This window comes from Babylonia areolata, chromosome 20, assembly GCF_041734735.1.
Source record: "Babylonia areolata isolate BAREFJ2019XMU chromosome 20, ASM4173473v1, whole genome shotgun sequence".
Classification (NCBI taxonomy): domain Eukaryota; kingdom Metazoa; phylum Mollusca; class Gastropoda; order Neogastropoda; family Buccinidae; genus Babylonia; species Babylonia areolata.
The window spans coordinates 53,623,418-53,647,177 of record NC_134895.1 but is presented as its reverse complement, the minus strand read 5'-3'; the positions used below and the strand labels follow the sequence as shown (position 1 = coordinate 53,647,177).

Sequence of the window (23,760 nt, the reverse complement as noted above, 5' to 3'; positions counted from 1 at the left end):
TTTTGAGTGAACTTTTCCACGACAGCTCATGGGCACCGTCAGTTCCATTTCCCTGACAAACCCTCTGTGCAGAAAAAAGGGAAGAGCTGAACCAAAACAATCACAACAACATGAATATTCAGTTGCACTGATACAGATAAGTCGGAAATCTGAGAAATTTGGGATCCGCGTTAGCACAGAGGTAAGCAGATGCTGATTGAGGGGAGACTAAATCCTGTATTGTTTTTTTTAAGGGAACTGTTCCATGACCGCTCGTGTGGTCAACGCCATCAGTTTCCTGACAACATCGTTGCGGGAAAAACAAAACAAAACAAATAAACAGCAAATGAATAAATATTCACTTGCACTGGTCATGATACTGTTCTGAAAATCGTCTGCAGCCGGAGTCCCACGATAAATGCCATGACACAAGTTATTATTCCTTTATATGAATGCTTTTTGCAGCATAAAAAAGGGGGGGAAAATACATGTCTGTCTGAGTGTGTATGTGTGCGTGCCTGAAATCTGAATGACACAGGAAATGAATGATAAGCGCCCACTGAATGGCAAGTAAGCCGTCCGTCAGTGGCCCGGGCCGGCTCTACCCAGGTCAGTGCAAATGACCCTGTGTTTGTGAAGCGCTTTGAGCTTGGTCTCCGTCATAGAATAAGCGCTATATGGGTATCCATATCATATCATATCATATCATATCATATCATATCATATCATATCATATCAAATCCATATCATATCGTAAAAGAACATACACTGACTTTGTGCAGGAATGCAAGGTGCCCAGGGGAGAAGTGGGAGGGACGAGATGTAGGCCTACTGACTGAGGCGGCAGCCGAACTGACTGATGGACTGACACGAATGCTCCCGACGATTCAGAAAGAGGGCAGCCCGAAACTGACAGAGTAAAAAAAGTTGTACGCTGGAGGAGAGTTGTTGACTAGAGTGGGTCGCTTCAGTTTCATGATCGGCCTCAGTACCAAGACTGCACTGATACGGCCCTGACAAACAAATAGTATCAGAATGATCAGATATAGTGTTCCACTGAGTATATTTTATCTTCACTGACTTGATCGAGTCATCCATATACACTGTCCATTCAGTTCAGTTGAATCTTAACTACTTTTAACGGTATCATGTGCACGTGTACACTGACTGACGTGCGCCGCGCCGCGGCCGCACTGGCACACACACACACACACACACACACACACACACACACACACACACATAGTACAAACGCATACACGGCACCAGCTCAGTGTGGGCGCCCGTGTGCAGTCAGTGCCGGTGCGCCGTAGTGTGTGTGACTGATGAGCTGAACTACGTCGTGAAACATTAAGTTACAATACTATGATTTATAAAATTGATCAGTGTTGGCTACACGGCCATCACACACACACACACACACACACACACACACACACACACACACACACACATACACACACACACACACACACACACACACACACACACACACACACACACACACACACACACACACACACACACAGAGTTTTTGTCAGTTTGGTGCCTTCAAGTTCTCATGTGGGCACTTCATAGCAATGAACGGCTGGTGATAAAGCAGCTAAAAGAGGAGCACAAGATTCAGAAATATCGACAAAAATACATGTCCGTCTTTCCGTCAGTAATAGAGGCATACACTTTGTTAGACTGAGAAATCAGCATGGGGTCGATTTCATAACCGATGGAAAGAAAAGTTTTTCAAAAATAAAGGGACATTATTCCCCAAGAATATTATTAAAGAAAAGATACCGAATCCATCAGCTTGCTACTGTACAAGATTAATAACGTCTGCTTTCCTCCGTATAAAACTTGATGCGCTGAAGACAAAGAAAAGTAAAAATATTACATGCATCTGTACGTGGTAAGCTGTTCAGCTTGCATCATTGTTTGTTTCACTGTCAGCAGTTACGTACCTTCTTGCCCAAGTTTTTTTTTTTTTTTTTTTTTTTTTTTTTTTCCCCTCAAGGCCTGACTAAGCGCGTTGGGTTACGCTGCTGGTCAGGCATCTGCTTGGCAGATGTGGTGTAGCGTATATGGATTTGTCCGAACGCAGTGACGCCTCCTTGAGCTACTGAAACTGAAACTGAAACTTTCAAAGAGAATAACTATTCTGCAGATGAATTTTGGAAAAGTTATTTCTGACGAGGTTCTTATGGTCGACTGAACTTTCACAGGCATTAGTTCATGGCCCTATTTCTACATAAGTTCCTTTAACGTACTTCAGAATTATGTTAATGGTTTCTGATTATCATTATCATTATTGAATTGTTACTGTTAAATGTGATTGCATGTTAGTTATGCATTTTTTTGTAGTTTTCTACCTTTTCTGTTTTCCTCCCCCCCCCCCCTTCCCCCTCCCCTCCCGCCCCCCTTTTTTTCTTTTTTTTTTTTTTGTTGTCGTCTGATATCATTGATAGTGAAAATACGCTAAACTAAACAACGAAAACACACACACACACACACACACACACACACACACACACACACACACACACACACACACACACACACACACACACTGAGATAGACGGCTAGACAGAAGTCTGGCCGGTGTGGAGACAATCCGCACACCATGAATAAAACACAAAGGATGGCTGAATGAATAAGACACATGGGGCAGCATGACTGGTTGGCCTTCTTTTCACTGTTCTTGTTGCACTTTTGGATTTGTCCTTCAGAATCACACACACACACACACACACACACACACACACACACACACACACACCAAAGATCGGGTCAGCGTTGTTTAGTTACGCCTTTCGCAATCATTCACCGCCCATCAGCCACTTAACGAATTCTATTTATCTCAAGCAAATATTGTTCTGTGTCATATAATTTATTCTTTCTTTCTTCTTTTCCAACTTTACACCACAATCCACCCCCACACACACATTCACCCACGTTCGCAGGCTCGAGCGCAGTTAACGGGACATAACTCTCGTGATTGTTTACCTGATGCTGTCCCTTCACCGGTCGCACGAACGAAGAAATAACTTCACACCGCTGGTCCCTGTTTATCAGGAAACTTGACGAAGTTGTAGCATCGCCTAATCCGAGAGTCTTTTCGTCGTAGCGTTCATGGATCTATCAGCAGCTTATCGACATGTGTTCCTCTTACAAACAGCGCTATTGTTATGGAAATACGCACTGTCAGAAGCAGACGACTTGGTCGAGGCAGACGACATGACATCATCGTCTGCAGATGCGACGAACTTTGGTTACAGTGATGTCTTGAAAATCGACGCAAACGGTTACCTTATCTACTGTCCGTGCATGGGTAAGAAACGTAAAACATTATGGAAGAAAGGGAAGAAATATTCCTTCCTGTACAGGAGAAAAAAAATCGAGGTGAACTCTCTTTCTCTCTCTCTTTCATACTGTCACCCCCATCCCTCTCTCTTTCTCTCACTCACTCTCACTCACAGCTGACATCCCCTCTCTCACTCATTTTACCTTCAATTGTTCTTGATATACTTCCTAGCTCCTCTGGCTCTCCCTCTCTCTGTCTCTCTCTCTCTCTCTCTCTCTCTCTCTCTCTCTCTCTGTATCACACACACACACACACACACACACTAGTTGTAGAAGTAGTAGTAGTATAGGGATTGGCAAGTCATCTGCCTAGGCCTTTTTTGTGTCCCTATGGAATCTTCATATTCATTTCTTTCATTTCATTTTTTCTTCTTCTTTTGTTTGTTGTTGTTGGGCAGGGTACACAAGTATGCTTCTGCAAGAAACTTTGTTTTCATTCTTCATAACTGAAACATTTTTCTTTTAAGATGGTGTTGGTGTCAAGGGAATTTTAACATGTTAGTATTTTGTGCAAGTTTAACTGCAATTGGTAGTGCATTCCATGTTTGTGCAATTCAGTTAGCCAATGAATTTTTTTCTAAGGTTGGTGTTGCAGTGTTCTGAACAAATTTTCTTAACTGAGTTCCTTGTACTAACATAATCCAACATTCTAAAGATATGTCTTGTATTTACATCATTTATACTATTTGATATCTTAAAAGTTTTGATCAAATCTCCTCTTAATTTTCTACCTTCTACACGCACATATACACAGTATTTGCATGAATGGACACATGAATGGCAACATGTACACAGTACAGGTATGCATTTTCCCTGTATGTTTGTGCTGTATGTGTATGTATAGGCATGTGTGAATGTACATATATTTTGTGTGTGTGTTTGTTCATGTGTATGAGAATGTATGTATGGGCATGTGTGTGTGTGAGAGAGAGAGAGAGAGATTATGTGCATGTATTATACCAGTGTGTGAATGGTGTGCATTAGTGTATGTGCATGTGTGTGGGAATGTGTGTGTGGGCATGTATATGTGTGGGAATGTGTGTGTGAATATGTGTGTGAGAGGACGCTGATTGTCTGTATATGCTGATTATCAAAATACATATAATTTATTATTCTTCTTTCTTCTTTCATTTAACTTTGACTGCCCTTCTTAAATTAAAAAATCATATGCTACCCAGACATGAATTATATTCCAAATTTCTGCTGTTCTACACATTTTCATTACATGTACATAATGTGTGGTAATAGTTATGCTTTTTGTTTTCATATAAAATGATATATTTTCTAGATTCGTTTCAGCTGTATGTACAAACAATCTAAACATATATCCAGAAAGTATGTTTATCTCATATTTATGGTTTACTCATTGATAACCAGTGTGTAAATAAGCCTCAGTCTGTCAGAAATTTATAGTCTGTTCATTCTCATAATTATATACACATAATGATTTTATATATATATATATATATATATATATTCTATACATGCATTGATAACATAAATTATTCAATCAATAACTTTTCTGTTTCAAATAAATTTTCAAAAATAATTTCTGATTAAAAAAAATGTTAACCAGAGAGAAAATTGGTAGTGTTCTGTCCAAAAAAATAGCCAGCCAACTGTTATTAATGACTCAGTTGTGTGCAGTGTATACATTCCTACACTTAAGTATTTACTTAAGATATTTGAAGCATTAAGTGATCTATATTTGTGACTATGTTAATGAATGCTGTAAACAGTTCCAGCTAGAGCCAGCAAAGGTGTAATTACGAATTGGTATGTGTTTTTCTACCACACCTGATAACACATGCTGACAACAGGACTAAAAAGCCATACTGGTAACAAAATATGGCTTTTAGACACCAGTAGTTGGTAGTTTGTGAAGCACACTGAATTGAAGGGTAAGGCATATATGTGCAGTCAGCAGCTTGGCATGAAAATATATGTGTTGGGTTCTCGGTCCTATTGACATTCTGTCACATGTCAGATAATATCATGTCAAGATATCTGTGTGTGTATGTGTCTGTGTCTGTGTGAAAGAGAGGGACGCAGAGAGAATGGTAGTGTGTCTGTGTGTGGGACGTATGTGTGTGTATATTGTTGTTCACCTATTAAATGTCTTTTCACTAAGAGTGATATTTGGCTGTGATAGTCTAGTGGTTAGCACCTTGCAGTGTGTGTATGCATGCATGAGTGCATGTGTGTGTGTTTGCATGTGTGCATGTATGAGTTCGTATGTGTGTACATGGGTGTATATGTATATGTAATATGTATGTGTGTGTTTTGGTGTATGTATATGTTGTGTGTGTGTGTGTGTGTGTGTGCACATGTGTGCCTATGTGTGCGTGAGAGAGAGAGAGAGAAATTGGGTGCATGTGTGCGCACACACGTGTGTGTGTGTGTGTGTGTGTGTTTGTGTGTTTTCACCTAGTTTGTTAACAGAAGTGTTAAGCCCAATGAAACTTAACAATAGTCTAGATTAGTAGATAGGCTCACACATCAAACCAGATATTAGGGGTGGAAGTATTTTTCTCTGTGTGTGTGTGCATGTGCACGCACATGTGTGTGTGTTTGGAGGTAGGAGTGGGTGCCAAAGAAAGGAACATTTATTTGGAAAGAGTCAGGATTATTGGAATAAAGGCTGTTGTTTATTTTATTAATCTGTGGGGTATTGGTTCTGTTTCTCTCTTGCAATTTCCCATTCCACTTACATACTTTCGTTTACAACCATTTTGTCATGCTATGAAACCCATTTCTGCTTTCAACTTCTTTATTGTTGTCTTGCAGGTCGATTTGGCAACCAGGCAGATCATTTTTTGGGCTCTTTGGGGTTTGCAAAGAAACTGAACCGCACTTTGATACTTCCACCATGGCGGACATATGTGAGCAATCCTCTGTTTTTGTTTGTATTATCAGCTGTAACTAATCTGCTGACACAGTGCATTTAAATGTTACAGCAATCATAATGCAATGACATGATATATGTTATGTCACAAACTGCAATTTTTAATTTGCACAGCAGAGTGGTTGTTCAGCTTGTTGCCTGCGCATCTTGTAATAGTCAACTCCTTGTTTTAACAAAGTTTTTGTCTCATGTATTAATGTACATGAAAGGACTGTAAGTCCAGTGAAAATAATTAATGATATTCATTCAGATCAAAGGAAAATAAACTGAAACCACAGTGACATTGTCTTGGGTGGTCAGTGGAAATTCCTTTTTGTTTATGAGAGGGTATAAGAGTATTATCAAAAAGAAGCATTAAATTATATTAGTACATTTATTCTCAAGACAAAAGATCAATCTCCATGGCATCCTTTACATTTCAGTTCATATCATGAATCAATGCGTATCATTGAGAATTGTCTCGAATTCTTTGGCTCTTTGTGTTCTGCTTTCAAGATGATAGGTATGATTTGTCCTCTGCTTCCGGGTGGGTGAGATTATGTCTGGTACTGGTAGATTGGCAGGGACTGCAGCAGAGCAGGAGAGATGAAGTGAAAGTCTTCACTGTTGAAGAGGGTGCTGACTCAGGCCGGCGATGCATTTTACAAGCAGTTATTGTAATCAGCAGGGTTGAGACTGAGCAGGTGGTTTCCTGTGCATACTGATTCAGAAGAGGCACAACTGAACTCCCTGATGTGACTTCATGGTTTCATCATGGATTGACATCTTGGATCTATTCATTATTTGTGCAGACATACATTTTCTGTGTGTGTGTGTGTCTGTGTGTGTGTTGGGTGTGTGTTTTGTTCATATTTTAAATATGACAAGCGTCTTGTCTGGGAGGTGTGAGTGTCAATCTCTGTGATGATGATGATAATGTTGATGATGATGATGATGGTTGTTGTTGTTATTACGTATTTCTCTTTATAGGCTGAGAGACAGCAAGTTTGTTATTTTGAAGAACCTAAAAAAAAAAAAAAATTTTAATTAGGGATTTTAGGTAAAGCTGGATGGATGGCTGCTGTTCTCAGTTATGCCTATTGGCTTTTATTTCAAATTAATCCTGGGATTTTCCTTTGGCTCATGCATCTGAGCATTCTGACTTGGTTTTACAAATATGTACAGCACTCTCCCAGTAAGTCAACACACTTGGGATAGAAAATCAGTTTACCCAAGGACCTATTCACCCAAGATAAGTCTTTTTTTCTGACAAGCTCAGCTGGATTGTGACCGTCAACCTTTACTGATAATGTATTTTAGATAATTATGTTACTATGAGTATGAATGAATTTTACAGAGAAATGTTAGTTGTATTTTATATGAACATATTTGTGGATTCTTTTATTACGAGCATCAGTGAGTGCTGGCTGTTACTATTTCATGTAAGTTTTATTTATAATTGCTCTCTCTTTCTCTTACTGTCTGTCTGTTCTGTTTCCTCTGTCTCTGTCCCTCTGTCTCTGTCTTGGCTCTCCCTCATATTCTCTCTTCCCTCTCCCCCCCCTCTCTGTTCTGTGTCTCTCTTTGTCTGTCAGTCTCTCTCTCTCTCTCTCTCTCTCTCTCTCTCTCTCTCTCTCTCACTCACTCACTGTCTCTATCTCCCCCTTTCCCCTCTCTCTTTCTCTCTTTCTCTGTTACACACTCACACATAAAAAAAAAAATAATAACACTGATTTCACTGCTTCCACATTGGCCAAACTTGAAATCTGAGCACTCTAAGTTTTTCCTTACTTCCTTCATGTTTGTTCTGTCTGCCTCTGTTCATTCCTCTAATGTGACAAATAATATTCTTCCCTATTCTCATTGCAGTCTCATCTTCTACCCCCGCATGCCCCTCACACCTCCTGTCTGACCACCTTCCCCTGAAAAAAAAGTGTATTCATTGATAGAATCACTTATATATTTTAAGCTGTAGCTTTGTTTTCACATTAGAATTAAATTGTCATCGATGGCTCTGAAATTTTGCTATTTGTTATGTTCTTTATGAAAAGAAATACTACACAGAAGAAAGACCCAAAGAGAATATCATTACTCTTTCCCTTCTGTGGACCCCACTTCAAACAAACATGCTCATCATCATAATAATGATAATAATAGGAAAATGTATATAGTGCCTTTACATGAAAAACATGTTCAGGTGTGCTGTACATTGCAAAAATTGATGAGTAAAACATACATTTAACATTCTTGGCTTCAGAAAAACATTCCCTTTGATGAGTGGTTCCGAGTGGATGCGGTGCGGCGGTATCACCGAGCCATCACTGCAGAGACATTCATGAGGATCCTGGCCCCCGCTGTGTGGCCTGAGGGACAGCGCATCGGCTGGTGCTGGCTGCCCAAGAAGACTGACGATGGGGAGAGCTATTGCCCCATGAAGGAAGGTAGGAATCTGATTTCAACCCCTCACAGATCTTTGCGTTGGTTGGTGCTAGTAATGCTCTCATTTAATGGCAAGAAAACTGACAGTGGGAAAAGATATTGCTCCATGAAGGAAGGTTAGAGTTTGATTTCAACCCCTCGTAAATCTTTGGGTTTTGGGAGAATAGTGCCAGCTTCATCTTCCTGAATAGGTGGGCATTGAGATGGCAATGGCCAGTTCTTTATCTCATGTTCACCACATGCTGCAAGAGTTCAAGAAGGTGGCACGCATCCCTCATGGTTCTTGGTCACAATATTGCTTTCATGAGAGTCTTCTTCTCTGCAAAGCTGATGCTGTTTTCCAGCTGACTTCCTCTTGCTCCTAGTTTGCTGAGCTGATATGCTGCTTCGTTCCCTGTGATTCTGTGATGGGCAGGCACCCATTGCAGAACTACACATCTTCTCTTGGCAGCTTTTCGGAGTCTTTCCATGAGGTGAGGAAGTTTGCCTCCTGCGAGGGCCTCCAGAACAACAGCACATCAGAGTGGAAGACAGTCACTCGCTGAGTTAAGAACAAGTCACTTGCTGAGTCAAGAACAATTTCAGCAGCCTGCATAAGGGCCTGAATTTCAGCCAAGTAGTTGGAGCAGTGTTTCCCACTTGGTATCCTTGTTATGGAGGTGTGTCCCTAAGGAGATCTGATGAGTACGCCTGCACCTCCATCAGTCACAGTGTTAGTTGCTGAGTTGTCTGTGTACTTCTCAGCAATCATGGCCAGAGTGTGTTTGATGGGAACATAATGGGGGTCTCCTGAGACAACCTGAGGAACAGTTGTGGAGATGTGAAGATCTTTGAAGTCTTCATTTGATTGCTGTAGCAGGTCAGAGGGATTCCGCTGGCTTGTGGTGGCTGGAAAGCCAGGCATGTGCACCCTTGCAAGACTCTTGCTTTCATGGATGAAGCAACTGTGGTTGAGACGATTTTTGTAAGGTTCTGCATCTTCTTGTTCATATCAATGTTGAGGCAGGCACTTGAATTTCTCTGCCTGAACCATGATCTTTGTGCCTATCCTCTGGTGAAGTGACTGTATAGCAGTGATTTCATCCATGACCTTGATTGTGTGTGTTAGGTGGGTGTGATGTTGTCAAGTTGTGTAAAATATGATCATTTTGATGTGTAAATTGTGTGCAGGTATGTTCATGTGTACCATTTTGCAGATGTGATGTTTGTTAACTATTGTAATGATACAGTTGATGTGGTACTTTTATGGGGTTTATTTTATTAGTAATATTTTTTCTCCTTTTTTAAAATCACTTTGTTTTTTGACAGTTTTCTGCGGACATTTCTGGCTTCACATGGAGTCATTGTTGTTAGTGATGGTTTTTAACTTTGTGATATTTTGATAATCTAACAATATTATGCTCAACATTTATGTAAGATGTTTCTTTAGGGAATCCATCAGTCATTGTTGTTAGTGATGATTTTTAACTTTGTGATATTTTGATAATCTAACTATATTATGCTGAACATTTATGTAAAAAGTTTCTTCAGGGAATCCATTTGGACCTTTCTGGGATGGCCTGGGAGTCAACTTTGATCAACACCTTGTCTACAAGTTCAGCTACACTGAACCCTCCAAATGGCAAAAAGAGTAAGTTACCTTACAGGGAAATGATTGTACCAAACAAAACAGAAATTTCAAATTTACTATAAATTTTGTTTTTGCAATTTCACAGTGGGTGATTTCGGATCCACATTTTGCACCTTTAAAAGAACATTTTAGTGCCTTTGAATGCTAACTAAACACATATCTGTGGATGAAAGAATGGGGATTTTTTTTAAAGGAAAAAGAAAAAATGGAAAAAAGGAAGTCAGAAAAAATAGGTTGGAGGCTGCAAACACACACACACACACACACACACACACACACACACAGAGAAAAAAGACAAACAAAGGAAAGAAAAATACCAAGGAAAGAATGGTTTCCTCTACAGGTACCATCCACAGCAGTGTATCACCTGTTCAGTGAATAGATGAACAGTTCACAGGTGGTTGTACTTTTGGTCTTCGTGGCTGCACAGTGGTCAGATGCATACCTGCTGCTCACAGAATCACAGAAATGTTTGGCTATAGGCTAAAAGCCTTTTGCCCTCGTAATCAGTGTCCATTTATGTGCTTTTGGATCACTTGTGAACAAACCCTTGTTTAAATCTGGCATAAGTGTATACTATATTTATCTACAGCTCAGTAAAGATTTAACTCTGTGGAAAATACATGGTTCTTAAACTTTTTGTCAATGTGATTTTTGAAGGCGTTTACCGATGGTGCATTGATGGTGTCATAGGAAAGGTTATTCCACAGATTTATGATACGGTTAGTAAAGAACTTGCGGAACTGGTTAGTTACGAAATTAGTTTTGTTTATTTTGAAGTTGTGCCCTCGAGTTTTATCGTAGTTAGCCATAGTAAACAATGAAGAGGTGGTGCAAGGATCATAAATATTGTGCATGATCTTATATACTTCAATGAGATCACCTCTTAATCTTCTAAACTCAAGGCTAGGCATATTAAAAAGAGCCTAATGGATTTGGTCAATCTGTCCATCCTGCTGATCCTGAAAATAGGTAGTTTAAACTCTTGACTGCTTTTGATGACAACACTTGTCAGCGAAAGGCTGTCACCTCACTGAGATAAGAGAGAGCTTTAAAGGTCAGGTTGTCGATTACCTATATTTATTTAGACTTCTCTCTCCTTGGATTCCATTACTTTTCATCACCAAAACTTCTGATGCCATTGACAAGTACACAAAAGATAGTAACAGCACTTCAGACTCACACCACCCTTGATCTCATATCATCATGGTTCAAGGGTCTAGGGGTTAAGCCCTGGAATGAGCCAGTCCATTGTATGGATGTTGTTGTTATGCAGGAAGGCATGTGGTATACCTGCAACAAGAAGCTGAACATGATATTGCTGCAGAATAAAATTTGCATGGAGTGAGAAAGAAGGCACACGTGGGGCCAACACTTGGGAACAGTACATGATGCTTTGTTGTCAGATCATTTCCTTAGCCAGGTGTAATATTTTGGAAAACAACTCATTTGAGACATTGATAGGTTTCTTCTTTTGCAAGCAATGATGCACATATTCATTGTTGATGATAGTGGATGTAGGGTGAGTGGTGATAACTGCTGAGGCCAGTTCATGCCCTGGGGAGTTGATAGCAGTGTGGGCAAAGATGTGACAGGGGTTGACCAGAGAAAAGGCAATGCTGTTGGCATTTTTCGGCATGTCTTAACCAGTTCCATGCTGCTCATAGGCAGTGGCACTGGATTAAACCTTGCTGAGTTCGGAACCATGGTTCAGGGCAGATTTACCCCATATGTCATGTCATTGTCTTTGTGTGTGTGCATGCATGATGATGCGTGTGTGTGTGTGTGTTTTGTGTGTTCATACTATAAACAAAGGATAATGATAGTGTTAAGAGACAACGTGTAAAACTAACATAGAGGGAAGAGTGGCGGGGGTATTATAGCACTTAAGAACACTCTGGCTCTTTAAGTGGGAAAATGTCGTCAGTTTCACCTTTTGACAGAATTAAAAACACAAATTGACTAAGGTATTTCACATTACCGTGAATTTTTTAGACGTGGATGTTGTTAGTGTCATGGTTCATCATCTTCTGCCAGTTACAAGACCAACTTTAATGTGCTGATGAATCTTATCGTAATTGGTCCATGCTAGTTATTTCTGTTTTCCCTTAACCTATCAGACTCTGACACATGGATTTCCGGATCTTCCAGGTGCATATTAGATCTTCAGCATGCATATGGTTGCAGATACCCTGGAGACATGTACCCAGTGATCGCTCTGAAGGGGGCACCAGCCAGCTTTCCAGTGACAGAGGAGTTTGTCCCCTTGCAGCAGTACCTGCAGTGGTCTGAGGGGCTGGAGAAACAAGCTGAGGACTACATCCAGGCTCACTTCCCCGGGGAAACATTCGTCGGCATCCATCTGCGCAATGGTCCTGACTGGGTAAAAAAAAAAATGTTCATGGGTGTTGTGTTGTGTGAAAATGTGTTTGTGTGTGTGTGTGGGGGGGGGGGTGCATTTATACATGTATGTGTGTGTGGAAGTACCATTCTTTTTGGCCTACAAGGCGCAACAGCACATAAGGCACACCCCCTGAATTTAAAGAAAAAAGTTATTTTTAACTTGTGTAAGGTACGCACATCCAACAAGCCGCATCTGCAGTAAACTGAGAGTCCTCCATTATGGCTCTGCTTGTTGACTGGGCTCTGTTACTCCATTTATCTGTTCTGTTATTTGCTTCTTCTTTTTTTGTTAACACTTCTCTTAAACTATTTTACAGCCTTCAGTCGAATGTTCGCTGTTGTAAAACCCCAGTTCATCGACTTGTTCAGTCAGAATCTAGTCTGCTATCCATACTTTCATTCCTGTCCACCATTTTGCTTTCATTCTGCTTTCTAATAAAAATCAGTTCACTTCTGATTTCTCTGCTAGATCCAGAGCACAAGTCAAGAAAGGAGAGAGGTAGGCACGAGTGCCTTTCTTTAAATGGTGGCGCAGGATCCACAAGTACCGGGACAGGGAACTTTAAGTCACAGAGTCCGTCTCACCCCTTCATTTTGCACCCACTCCCTTACCTGCCAGATAGCTCATTCTGTGTTTTTAGTTTTAGTTCTTTCATTTTACTTTCTTTTGTATGGGTCATATTTTATTTTGCTTTTGCTTTATTTGAATTATATTTATTTATTGTTAATTACAAAATGTATAAAATGATTCTTCATTCCCTCGTTTGTAAGGATATTTTTGTATTTGTTTCGAAAGTTAAAACTTGCAGCATGTACACTGATGAACATATGTTAATATTGATGATGATAGTGATGATAGTGGTGATGTCAGGTGAACGCATGCGAACACGCCAAAGGAAGCAGCAGTTTCATGGCATCCCCTCAATGCCTGGGCTACAAGGGGAACAGAAAGGTCACCCCAGAACTGTGTCTGCCATCTCCCAACACCATCCTCAGGTGAGAACTTGAGAGCTTACATGTGCTGTTTTGTGCACACAGGGGTGCCCTCAGCTTGAGATGTTGTACGTGTTCTTAGCCTGTCAATGTCACTTTGAAAAGAAAAGCTACCTTTAGAACAGAAAATGTGTTTCTTTCTGTTGCTCTCTCTCTCTCTCTCTCTCTCTCTCTCTCTCTCTCTCTCTCTCTCTCTCTCCCTCTCTCTCTCTCTCTCTCTCTCCCTTCTCCCCTTCTGTGTCTCGCTTGATCTCTCTCCATTAGAACTGTGTTTAACAACCTATTGGTAAGAACCCTTAAGTTCAAGTTGTTCAGTGGTTGGGTCAGTTGGGTTCAGTGTATGAGGGGGTGAGGCCTGGATAGGAGGTCCATCTTGCACTCGGACAGGGGGGGTCTGGCTGTCTGAAGAGGAGTGAAGTCCTGCTCTCTGTCTGTCTAACTGTTTGTCTCTCTCTGTCTGTCTCTGTCTCTCTCCCACTCCTCACTCTCTCTCTCTCTCAACTATAAACAGTCAAACTCAATACTTCTTCTTAGCTGGTCAGCCCTGTTGCCCCCTTTATATTGCTGATTGTGAAGGTGATATTCACATAATTGTTCAATGTCCACAACAATCTTGGGTTTAAATATTCCATTGATGGCACTAAGTCAAGCCTGAGAAGATGTCAGCTATCTTCAAATTTTTTTTTTTTTTTTTATTTTTTTTTTTTTTAATGGTAGACTTGGTATGCAGCTTTATCTTCCAGAATTCCTTTTTCTGGTTTTAAAGCATGGGAGAAATTAATGGGATTTATGAAGAGTCATTAAAACGAATCAGGTACTGAATCCAGTGTTTTGGTCAAAAATAGATGTTTTGTCTGTCTTATTTGGGTATGTCATTCAAGATCATATTTAACAGAATATGAGAGGATTTGATAGCTCTTTCTTCCTTTTTTCCTCTTTATGTAGATTTTGATTATGTATGTTTATATCAATATTTCAGTGGGTCACAAGCCTGTACACAAGTGAACTGTTTGTTCTTGTTCTTGTTCCATCTTCTCTCTCTCTCTCTCTCTCTCTCTCTCTCTCTCTCTCTCTCTCTCTCTGTCTCTCTCTCAGAGTCTATCTTCCTCCCACTCCCTGTTAAGTACTATGTGAAAACTAAATAAAATGTGTGACTCATTGCTATTATTTAGTTTTGAATGCACGATTCCTTCATATTGATGCTGACACTTGTTTTCAAACATCTTTTTTTTTTATCCATATCTGTGGTATTTATTACTTTTCTGGTTTTGTTTACAGTGTGAATTTTCTGTTATGTATAATTATAATGGAAATCATAATTGAGGCACCATGGCAAAATTGGTTTGGCATTGGACTTCTGATCCAGTGTTCACCAGTAATCATGAATCGAGGCCCTGTTTTGGTTGGTGGTGTGTCCTTTGGGAAGGGACTTTACTCTGATTTTCCTCAATCCACCCAGGTGTGAAAAGGTACCTGACTGGTTGGGGAAGGTTAAGACAGTGGAAAGAGGAGATTGCCCCCACCCCCACCCCAGCCCCTGCCCCGACCCCTAGCCTTCCTCCCTGTGCAGTGTCTGTGACAGTTGGTATGAATTCACTGCTCTGGTCGCTGTAGAAGACTATGGGACTTTTCACTTTCACTAAATATTTATTTTTTTAATTACACTGTGTTGCAGGGAGACCAAGAAGGTTGTGGATTCTATCAAAGCTACTGTGGTGTATGTCGCCACTGACAAAGACCCCATGCTGGAGAAGCTGAAAACTGCTCTGGGAGATAAGGTAGTGTTGTTACTGTCTTTTGATGAATGTGTTTGTGTGTGTTGTGTTGTGTAAACACACATGATATGGACATTGAATGAAAAACTAATACTAATAGTCCTGTCAGTGCTGTTAACTTCTGATGATTGTGGCTGGCTTTCACTCCTTTTCTGCTAATTTGATTGACTGATTGATATGGATACTTATAATTTATGTATCAGTACTGCGCTTCATTGGGTGGAATGTTTGATGTCACTTTAGAACTCTTTATGCATGGCATATATGTGGTATAAGATAAAATGTTGTAAAACTGGGAGAAAGTAAAGGGATAGAACACTTTAACGTGAAAAGCAAATTCAGGCATTCTGAACTGGACATCGTTTTTCAAGGATAGGTATATGGAATAAAACAGACTGGCACAATCTGCAGTGGTTAGTCTGTCAGCAATATCTTTCTTTCACAACAGATGTATTTTGAGAGCTGTATGCTTTCCAAAGGTATTGGAATAAAGATGGAATTTTTAATTTTGTGAAACTTGCTTGTGGAAAGTTATAAGCGTTTTTTGCTGTAAGACATGTCTTTCATATCCCTGAAACCAATTTCTTTGTTCCTTTTTAAAATTCATTAATGTTCCATTGTATCCATTTATTCACCTTCCATTCTCCTTCCTCCAGCACTGTGTTTTAGGTGGCACCGGGGCACAAGGTGAGATGTTGCTGCAGTGTTATGCGTTGAACTGTTCCAGGTGATACCAGGTGAGATGGTGCTGCAGTGTTATGTGTTGAACTGTTCCAGGTGAGATAAGGTGAGATGTTGCTTCAGTGCTATGTGTTGAACTATTCCAGGTGAGACCAGGTGAGATGGTGCTGCAGTGTTATGTGTTGAACTGTTCCAGGTGAGACCAGGTGAGATGGTGCTGCAGTGTTATGTGTTGAACTGTTCCAGGTGAGATAAGGTGAGATGTTGCTTCAGTGCTATGTGTTGAACTATTCCAGGTGAGACCAGGTGAGATGGTGCTGCAGTGCTATGCGTTGAACTGTTCCAGGTGAGACCAGGTGAGATGGTGCTGCAGTGTTATGTGTTGAACTGTTCCAGGTGAGATAAGGTGAGATGTTGCTTCAGTGTTATGTGTTGAACTGTTCCAGGTGAGATAAGGTGTGGTGTTGCTTTATTGAACTGGTCCAGGTAAGACAAGGTGAGATGTTGCTGCAGTGTTGTGTGTTGAACTTTTCCAGGTGAGATGATGTTAGAAACAATACCATGTTGAACTGTTCCAGGTAGACAAAAGGTGAAACATTGCTGGAGTGTTGTGCATTGAACTGTTCCAGGTGAGATGTTGCTGCAGTCTTGTGTGTTGAATTGTTCAAGGTGAGAGACATTGCTGTGTTGAACTGTTTCAGGTGAGAGTGATTCACCAAGACCCCTGGCTGCCCCAGGTGGACCTGGTCATTCTGGGTAGGGCTGACCATTTCATCGGCAACTGTGTCTCCTCCTTCACCTCCTTCGTGTCTCGACAGCGACAGCACACCAACAAGCCCACTTCATTCTGGGCTTTCTCTGACTCCTGATGATGTGTGGCCCTTCAAGCTGAACGTTTTTTGTGTTCTTTTTGAAGTGTTAGCGGTGGTGATGTTTTGCTTGTCGTTATTAAGTCATGTTTGTGTTCTTGTTGAAGTGTTGTAAGTGGTGGTGGTGATTTGCTTGTCATTATTAAGTCATGTTTGTGTTCTTGTTGAAGTGTCGTTAGAGATGGTGGTGATTTGCTTGTCATTATTAAGTCTTGTTTGTGCTCTTGTTGAAGTGTTGTTAGCGGTGGTGTTGTTGCTTGTCATTTTGAAGTCACTCATGAATGAACCAAAGGTGCTTCTGGGCACAAACATACCAAAGATATTCTAAGAATAAAGATCTTTATAACCAGCGGCACTTGGACTATGAACAAAGCGATACGTGTTGCTGGTGGTGGTGTGTGTCTCATGTGTTATTGTTTGCCAGAAATGGGAGTGTAAGGTGACTGTAGATTAGTAAGCGTCCACAGGTGGCTTTATGTTGGAAGGGATGGGTGGAGGATGAAGTAAGATCTCTGCAAGCCTGCTACTCATTGAATGCTACTGTCATTGGTTTTCTGTGTTTATGATTTATTAACAAGTGCACACTGACCACACAAGTACAAAAGTTTCTAATCATTTATGATCCTAAAGGATGATGAGTACTGACTGTTACACTGCCCAGGTTTTCTTGTTTGTTTTTTTCTTTAGATTAGTGAGAGTTTGTGGGAGAGGGATTAGAGGTATAACTTTAAAATGGTTTTAGGATTTTGTCGAGTATGTTATATACATATCCAGTATTGAGTCCTTAGAGAGTGAGTGTGTGTGTGTGTTGTAGTTGTGTGTTGATTCACGGTGATTTGGGTGATGGTTTAAATCTGACTGCAGTCAGCAATGACTCATTTCTGTGCAGTGTTGTAACATGACCATGACCATTTCTCTCTCTTCACAGGACATTAATATGTCTTCCTCTGAAATCAGTCTCTCCAGGCTTAGCTTCCTTTGAGGCCCCCCCATTGTCACAATCCCAAAGTGGGTAAGGAGGAGCAATATACAACATGAAACAATAACCTAACTAGACTAACAACATAAAGAGAGAAAATATAAGAAAAGGAGGATAGAGTTAACTAAGTGTTAGGAAAAAAGAAACGTTAGGAAAAGGAAAAAACTCACTCAGAAAATATCCTGTTGCCACCAAAGCCTGGCCGAAAAACGTTCATACAGGCACATTCTCACCTTCCCAAAACTCATCATCATCAACGACATATGCATCTCAATTGCAATACCTAACAGAATCATCATACAAAACACACACAAGGCAAATATATCCAGTCACTCCTTTGACACCCATTTCAGTACAAGGTATCAGTCTCCAGCTTCCTGATATGTACCCCACTGCACCACAGCTGCTTCTTTTGAGAGGTGGTTTCTGTTCTGTTTTTTGTTGTTGGTTTTTTACCTACTTAAGATGTTGCTTGTGTGTTGGTGGGTCTGTGACTGCCTTTCAACTTCTTTACATAACTGATAAGCATCTGCTTGTTTGCTGTCCTTATCTGTTCTAAAGGTTATGTGTGTGGTGTATGTGTTTGTGTGTATGTGTGTTGTCCACATGATACAGTGGTTGGTGAATCCTGTGCTTTCATGTACTCTTCAGTCCGGGTGATTATCTTGTTCTTTCAAGTACTTCTGTGTTATGGTGAATTCCACGTAAATATTCTGTTTTCTTGTCCTCTCTTGAGTTCAGGTGAAACAAATGTGCTTTCATATAATTTAAGCATTGCAAATTTTCAATTGGAATAATAAAGATGTATTGTACATTTACAACATATTTTTTACTGAATGAGGGTGTCATTCCAGTTTTGCACTTGATTTCCAGAATGGTTATACAGAACATTTTTCTTCAATAACAGAAATTTGAGGTAATTAAGGATTGCGTACAACCCTTCTGGAAATCAATTGCCAGTTTTATGGAATGATACATTTCTGCACATCAGCAGTGGCGCAGGTACCCTTAACAAACTGACTGAAGTCCCACCCTGTGACAAGACTGAGATGAGAGATCTGCAAACCATTACAAGTCATTGTGGTTGGTTGCAACAATCAGTGTGGAGTAAGCCATCACTGCTGTATTCTGTTTTGTTTCCCTTTTCTTTCACTGATCAAACGATCAAACATGCTGTTTCAAGGGAAATGTGGTTTCACTCCTTTTCATTGCAGCTTTTTGGGCCTGTGCCCCTCTTCTGATTCATCTGCTGAAACGCATAATCTTTTTCTCAGAGTCTGTGTGGCCAGAAGAACCTTGGCAGAGAGAACTTTGTGTGGAGAACAGTTCCTCATGGATTCCTTTTATTGCTTCATTCCTGTGTGAGGGAGGAATTACCTCCTGTCACCTAGCTGGGTTAACTGTCATCATCAAATATATGTCTGTGGAGCACAGCATATCATGCTTCCAGTTTTCGCTGCTCCTTTGCATACACATTTGACTTGTGGCAGTGGGGGGAAGAAGCCAAAGTGAAGGGCTGCACCATTCAGCAGAGCCACAGATATTGTGCTGTTATGACTTAGGGAGCATTCCCTTACAGCTGTCCTGTGTGTCTGTGCCCTGCCCCCTCCTGGTCCTGTGTTATGCACAATACCAGGCAGGGATCAGCTGCTTGAGGTTTCTTCCCTCTTTCTTGGGTGTGCTGTGAAGTCCATTTTCATGTTCCATAGTGTCATTGTTTAACAGATTAAGGTACATGCGGTGCCGTGGCAGAATCTGTAAGGCATTGGACTTCTGATCCAGTGTTCACTAGTGATCAGGGTTCGAGGCCCTCTTTAGGCATGATGTTATGTCCTGGGGAAAGGCACTTTACTTGATTTACCTCACTCCACCCAGGTGTGAATGGGTACCTGACTTCAGCTGGGGATGGTTGAAGGACAGGATTGGGCCCCACCTTCCTTTGCTGAGGGAACCCTAGACACAGTGGATATGAAATATATTCATTTATTTATATATATATATAGATATATTGATATAAATATAGATATAATTTATTTTCATGTTCGTTGTATTGTTGCTCCAAATGGGAGGTTGGTATGCACAGGAAGCGACAGCTGTTTTGCACTGTGCAGTGCTCTTTGGGCTGTACACACACACATACATATGTACACACATACATACAGACAGACACACTGTAAATATCAGTGGTTTCATATATGGAAATAATTTATTATTATTAAATGACAAGGTAAATTGTGGATCATAATCATTTTGGTCATATCAGTACTATGTCTGTGAGATGATTTTTTTTTTTTTCAGGTTTTGTTTCGTTTTTGTTGTCGTTGGTTTTTTTGTTTCTTTTGTTTTGTTTCTTTCTTTCTTTTTTCTCAGCTGCTCAATGATGAGAAAAGACATTTGATTGTCTACTACTGGTTCTTCATGGCACCATGTTTGCTTCAGATGCGGTGCTGCTAAATCAAAGAGTCCAGGACTTGTTTCAATTTTTGTATTATATGAAAAATGATAACAGTTTTAAACTGCTCATATTTGTTTTAGTCTTGGTTTCATATAGAAAAAGCAACAACATTGTTTATATTTGTCTTCATCTTGGTCTTGTACAAAGCAAAACGTAAACCCATTGAGTGTTTAAGCTTTGTATAGTGAGATAAAAGTGCAGAAAGCATATTTTGTGTTGGTTTAAGGGTGTAATTGATGTAGCTTTTCAATGTGGTACAATTCTGAGTGGGTCAGTGTGGTGGTTTGAATCAAGCTGGACAAAAACCCAGATGAAGATATAGTATGTCACTGGACACAAGCCATGGCAAATAATAACCATCCTTGACATATTACCTTGATTTTATTGCTTCTTTTAAAGATACTGAATTTTCATAGACTACTTTGGCGCTGACAAGGTTTTGTGTGAGAGACAGTGTGGCTAAACTCTCACTTGTCATTCTCTACCCCATTTGTCACAACCACCTGTTTTCAGAATGCATGATACCATCAGGAGAAAGAGAGAACTCAGAATATCAGAATAGTGAATTAAAAAAACAAAAATAGAAAGAAAACAAACAAAACCATTGAGCCTATAACAAAGTGAAAAGCAGTAATATATATAGATCTCAAGTCTTTGCAGACAGTTTGTTGGAAACTTCAGATTTCTGTTAGAATTGTACATGTTATTTGTTTTATAGAATATATGATTTTGAGGACATACATTTCCATGGTTCTTACACTAAAACTGAATGTTTGCCAATTTTTTTTTTTTTTTTTTTATATATTTCTGTTACCATCACTTCATCATCACTTTATTTTGATTGATGGAAAAATCATTGGGATACATGTACATTTTCTCTACCGCAATACAAAATGAAATGACATGCTTACCAATGTCAGAAGCTTTTTTTCTCTGTGATGGACAGTTATTTAAGATGAACTTTTGGAAGTGTCCTTGCTTGCTAATTATTCCATTTTCAGTCAGGTTTGTGTGATTTTACTGAATCTGAATCTCAAGACATATTTCTGCATTGCGTGAACACTGTGTATGAAGACACACAAACTCATTCTTGGAAACTGAACATTTGCAAACTTTTCTCTTTTTTTGTTATAGAAATGAGAGAACATGCTGATTCTTTTTATTTTATTTATTGAGATTTAAAGTTAAATTATCAGTTATCATGTTTAGTATTAATATATCATTCATTGAGATTACCAATGTCAGTTACTGTTGTTGTGCATTTGTGAGAAATCATTATTTTCCCTGAGGTGGATTTGTTGGATGAATATGCATATTGAGAATTTCACTGTGATGTCATTGTACGAATTAAAATACAATATCAACTGTTGGCTTGATTTAATATGGTATGCACATGTGAGATTTGAGTCTTTTTGACAAACAGTTGTGTGTTTGAGAAGTATGACTGTGACTTTGGGCAGCACAAAAAGAAAAAAAAAGTCCCAAATTCTGTGGCCTTTCATGCCCTGCTCTCATGGTAACCTCAGTTTTGATCCCCCCCCCCCCCCCCCCCTTCGCTTACATGCTTGGGGTGAGTCCTGTCAAACCCTTCAGTGTTGGCAGATTCATAGGAGACTGTTGTTGGAGGGGCATGATAGTGGTCTCCATTCTGGGAGGTTTTAACTTCACACACATATGGATTCATACTGTATGAAACAATAAGGAGAATGCAGCAGGTGTATAAATAAATGTATACTAATCAAAAGGTTAGATGCAATACAGCACTGGCAGTTTAGTTGCTAATTAGGTCTTCAAACAGTCTTGGTGTTCACACATATGCTCAAGATGCTAAGCCTATTGGGAAGAGAATAATTAAGTGTGAGATTACTTTCAATACTTTTGTTTAAGGACAGACACAACAGGGGTTCAGTCTGGCTCCTTGACAAAGCAGTGACTGTCATCACCAGGAGGCATAGTAGGTGGTGCCCTGCATGTGTTGAATTAGAACAGGCACCACTGAACACTGCCAAAGTGACTCAGTAGCAGTGCCGGGTCTCCTCTAGTGTGTGGCCTCCTGGCAACCTAATATTGATAGTTCCTTTTGGACTGTTGAAGATGGAACTATGACAGACGGACCCTGGTATGACTTTTGATGGGATACTCAGAATGAATGGCTTGGGAGTGGCACTAAAACAGTGCAGATGATGGGACAGCAACCCCCATGCCCCCAAACTCCCTATCCCCCTGCACCCTCCCCCAGTGTTCAGACAGCACCTCTACTTTGCTATTCATGAATATTTCAACCAAACGAGTAATGCAAGCTAAATTATATCTGCAGTTACTACCCCTAATAGTTTATTGTGACCACCTGCACATGATCAATTAGACTGGCTGAGTAAATAGACTGGACATCCACTTTTTTGATTATGAAGCAAGACTGCATTTGCTTCTGACTCAGTGACCACATATAGCTATATATATGTAATTGATGTTGAATATGTTAAGATCAAATTAGAAAATACAGAAAGCTGAGCAGCAATGTCACATATTTGGCAGCAGTTTTGTCCTAAACAAGTGGAAATGTTATGCTTACACATGTTGACTGGAAGCATCATCTTTATATTAGATCAGATATAATAAAGTAGCCTTGAAAACTAATAATGAAAAGAAAAGATTATTTATCTCTTTAGAGAATATGTTAACACTTTTTGGTCATCAAGAAAATCACACTTTTTTTCACCTTTGATTCATTTGAAAAGTTTCATCAGCTGTGTAAAAAAAACTTCACACAGAAAACACACACACCACACACACACACACACACACACAAGCCCATAAACATTTTTATGGTGGTGGTTTTATTTTACTCAAAGACTTGGAATTATAAGCTTTTACAACCTCCCCTACCACCCATCAAAAAATAAAAATTAAAAAAGACAACAAAAAAATGAAAAGTATGAAACTACACCCTTCTCCATCACAGCAAATTGATAATGTTTCCAGACTTTCTGTCTTTTTCTTCTTTTTTTCCAGTAGCACATCTGAGTGTTTGTCTTGTCAAGAGATTGCAGTTGTTTCAGTTCTTTTGATAAACAAACCTGTACAACAAAATACACAAATATGAAAATAAAAAGTTGATAGAATATGACACATTATGTCTCAAACTGAATTTGGTTCTTACTTATACATAAATCAATAAATATCTTGATGGATGACATAAAATATGTATAATTAATGGCATCTGTCAGACATACCATTTCACACACACACACACACACACACACACACACACACACACACCTTCAACAACACATACATGCATCAAGCAATCAAGCATGAA

At 39.8% G+C, this 23,760-nt stretch overlaps 1 protein-coding gene across 1 annotated transcript; it reads left to right on the top strand.

Moving 5' to 3' along the window:
• The first annotated feature begins 3,001 nt into the window (after positions 1 to 3,001).
• Positions 3,002 to 21,787, top strand: LOC143294730 (GDP-fucose protein O-fucosyltransferase 1-like). Its single transcript, XM_076606177.1, has 8 exons — positions 3,002 to 3,301; positions 6,121 to 6,215; positions 8,475 to 8,658; positions 10,187 to 10,286; positions 12,474 to 12,669; positions 13,561 to 13,685; positions 15,358 to 15,460; positions 16,840 to 21,787. Exons 1-8 carry the CDS (start codon positions 3,103 to 3,105, stop codon positions 17,005 to 17,007), a joined length of 1,170 nt encoding a protein of 389 aa, XP_076462292.1. The 5' UTR covers positions 3,002 to 3,102; the 3' UTR covers positions 17,008 to 21,787.
• Positions 21,788 to 23,760: the final 1,973 nt, after the last annotated feature.

Bases quoted from the DNA above. Each gene is read 5' to 3' on its own strand.
- LOC143294730 (XM_076606177.1), top strand. From the start codon at position 3,103: ATGGATCTATCAGCAGCTTATCGACATGTGTTCCTCTTACAAACAGCG. The intron at 3,302-6,120 runs GTAAGAAACGTA...GTTGTCTTGCAG, and splicing joins TATCTACTGTCCGTGCATGG to GTCGATTTGGCAACCAGGCA. The intron at 8,659-10,186 runs GTAGGAATCTGA...AAGTTTCTTCAG, and splicing joins CTATTGCCCCATGAAGGAAG to GGAATCCATTTGGACCTTTC.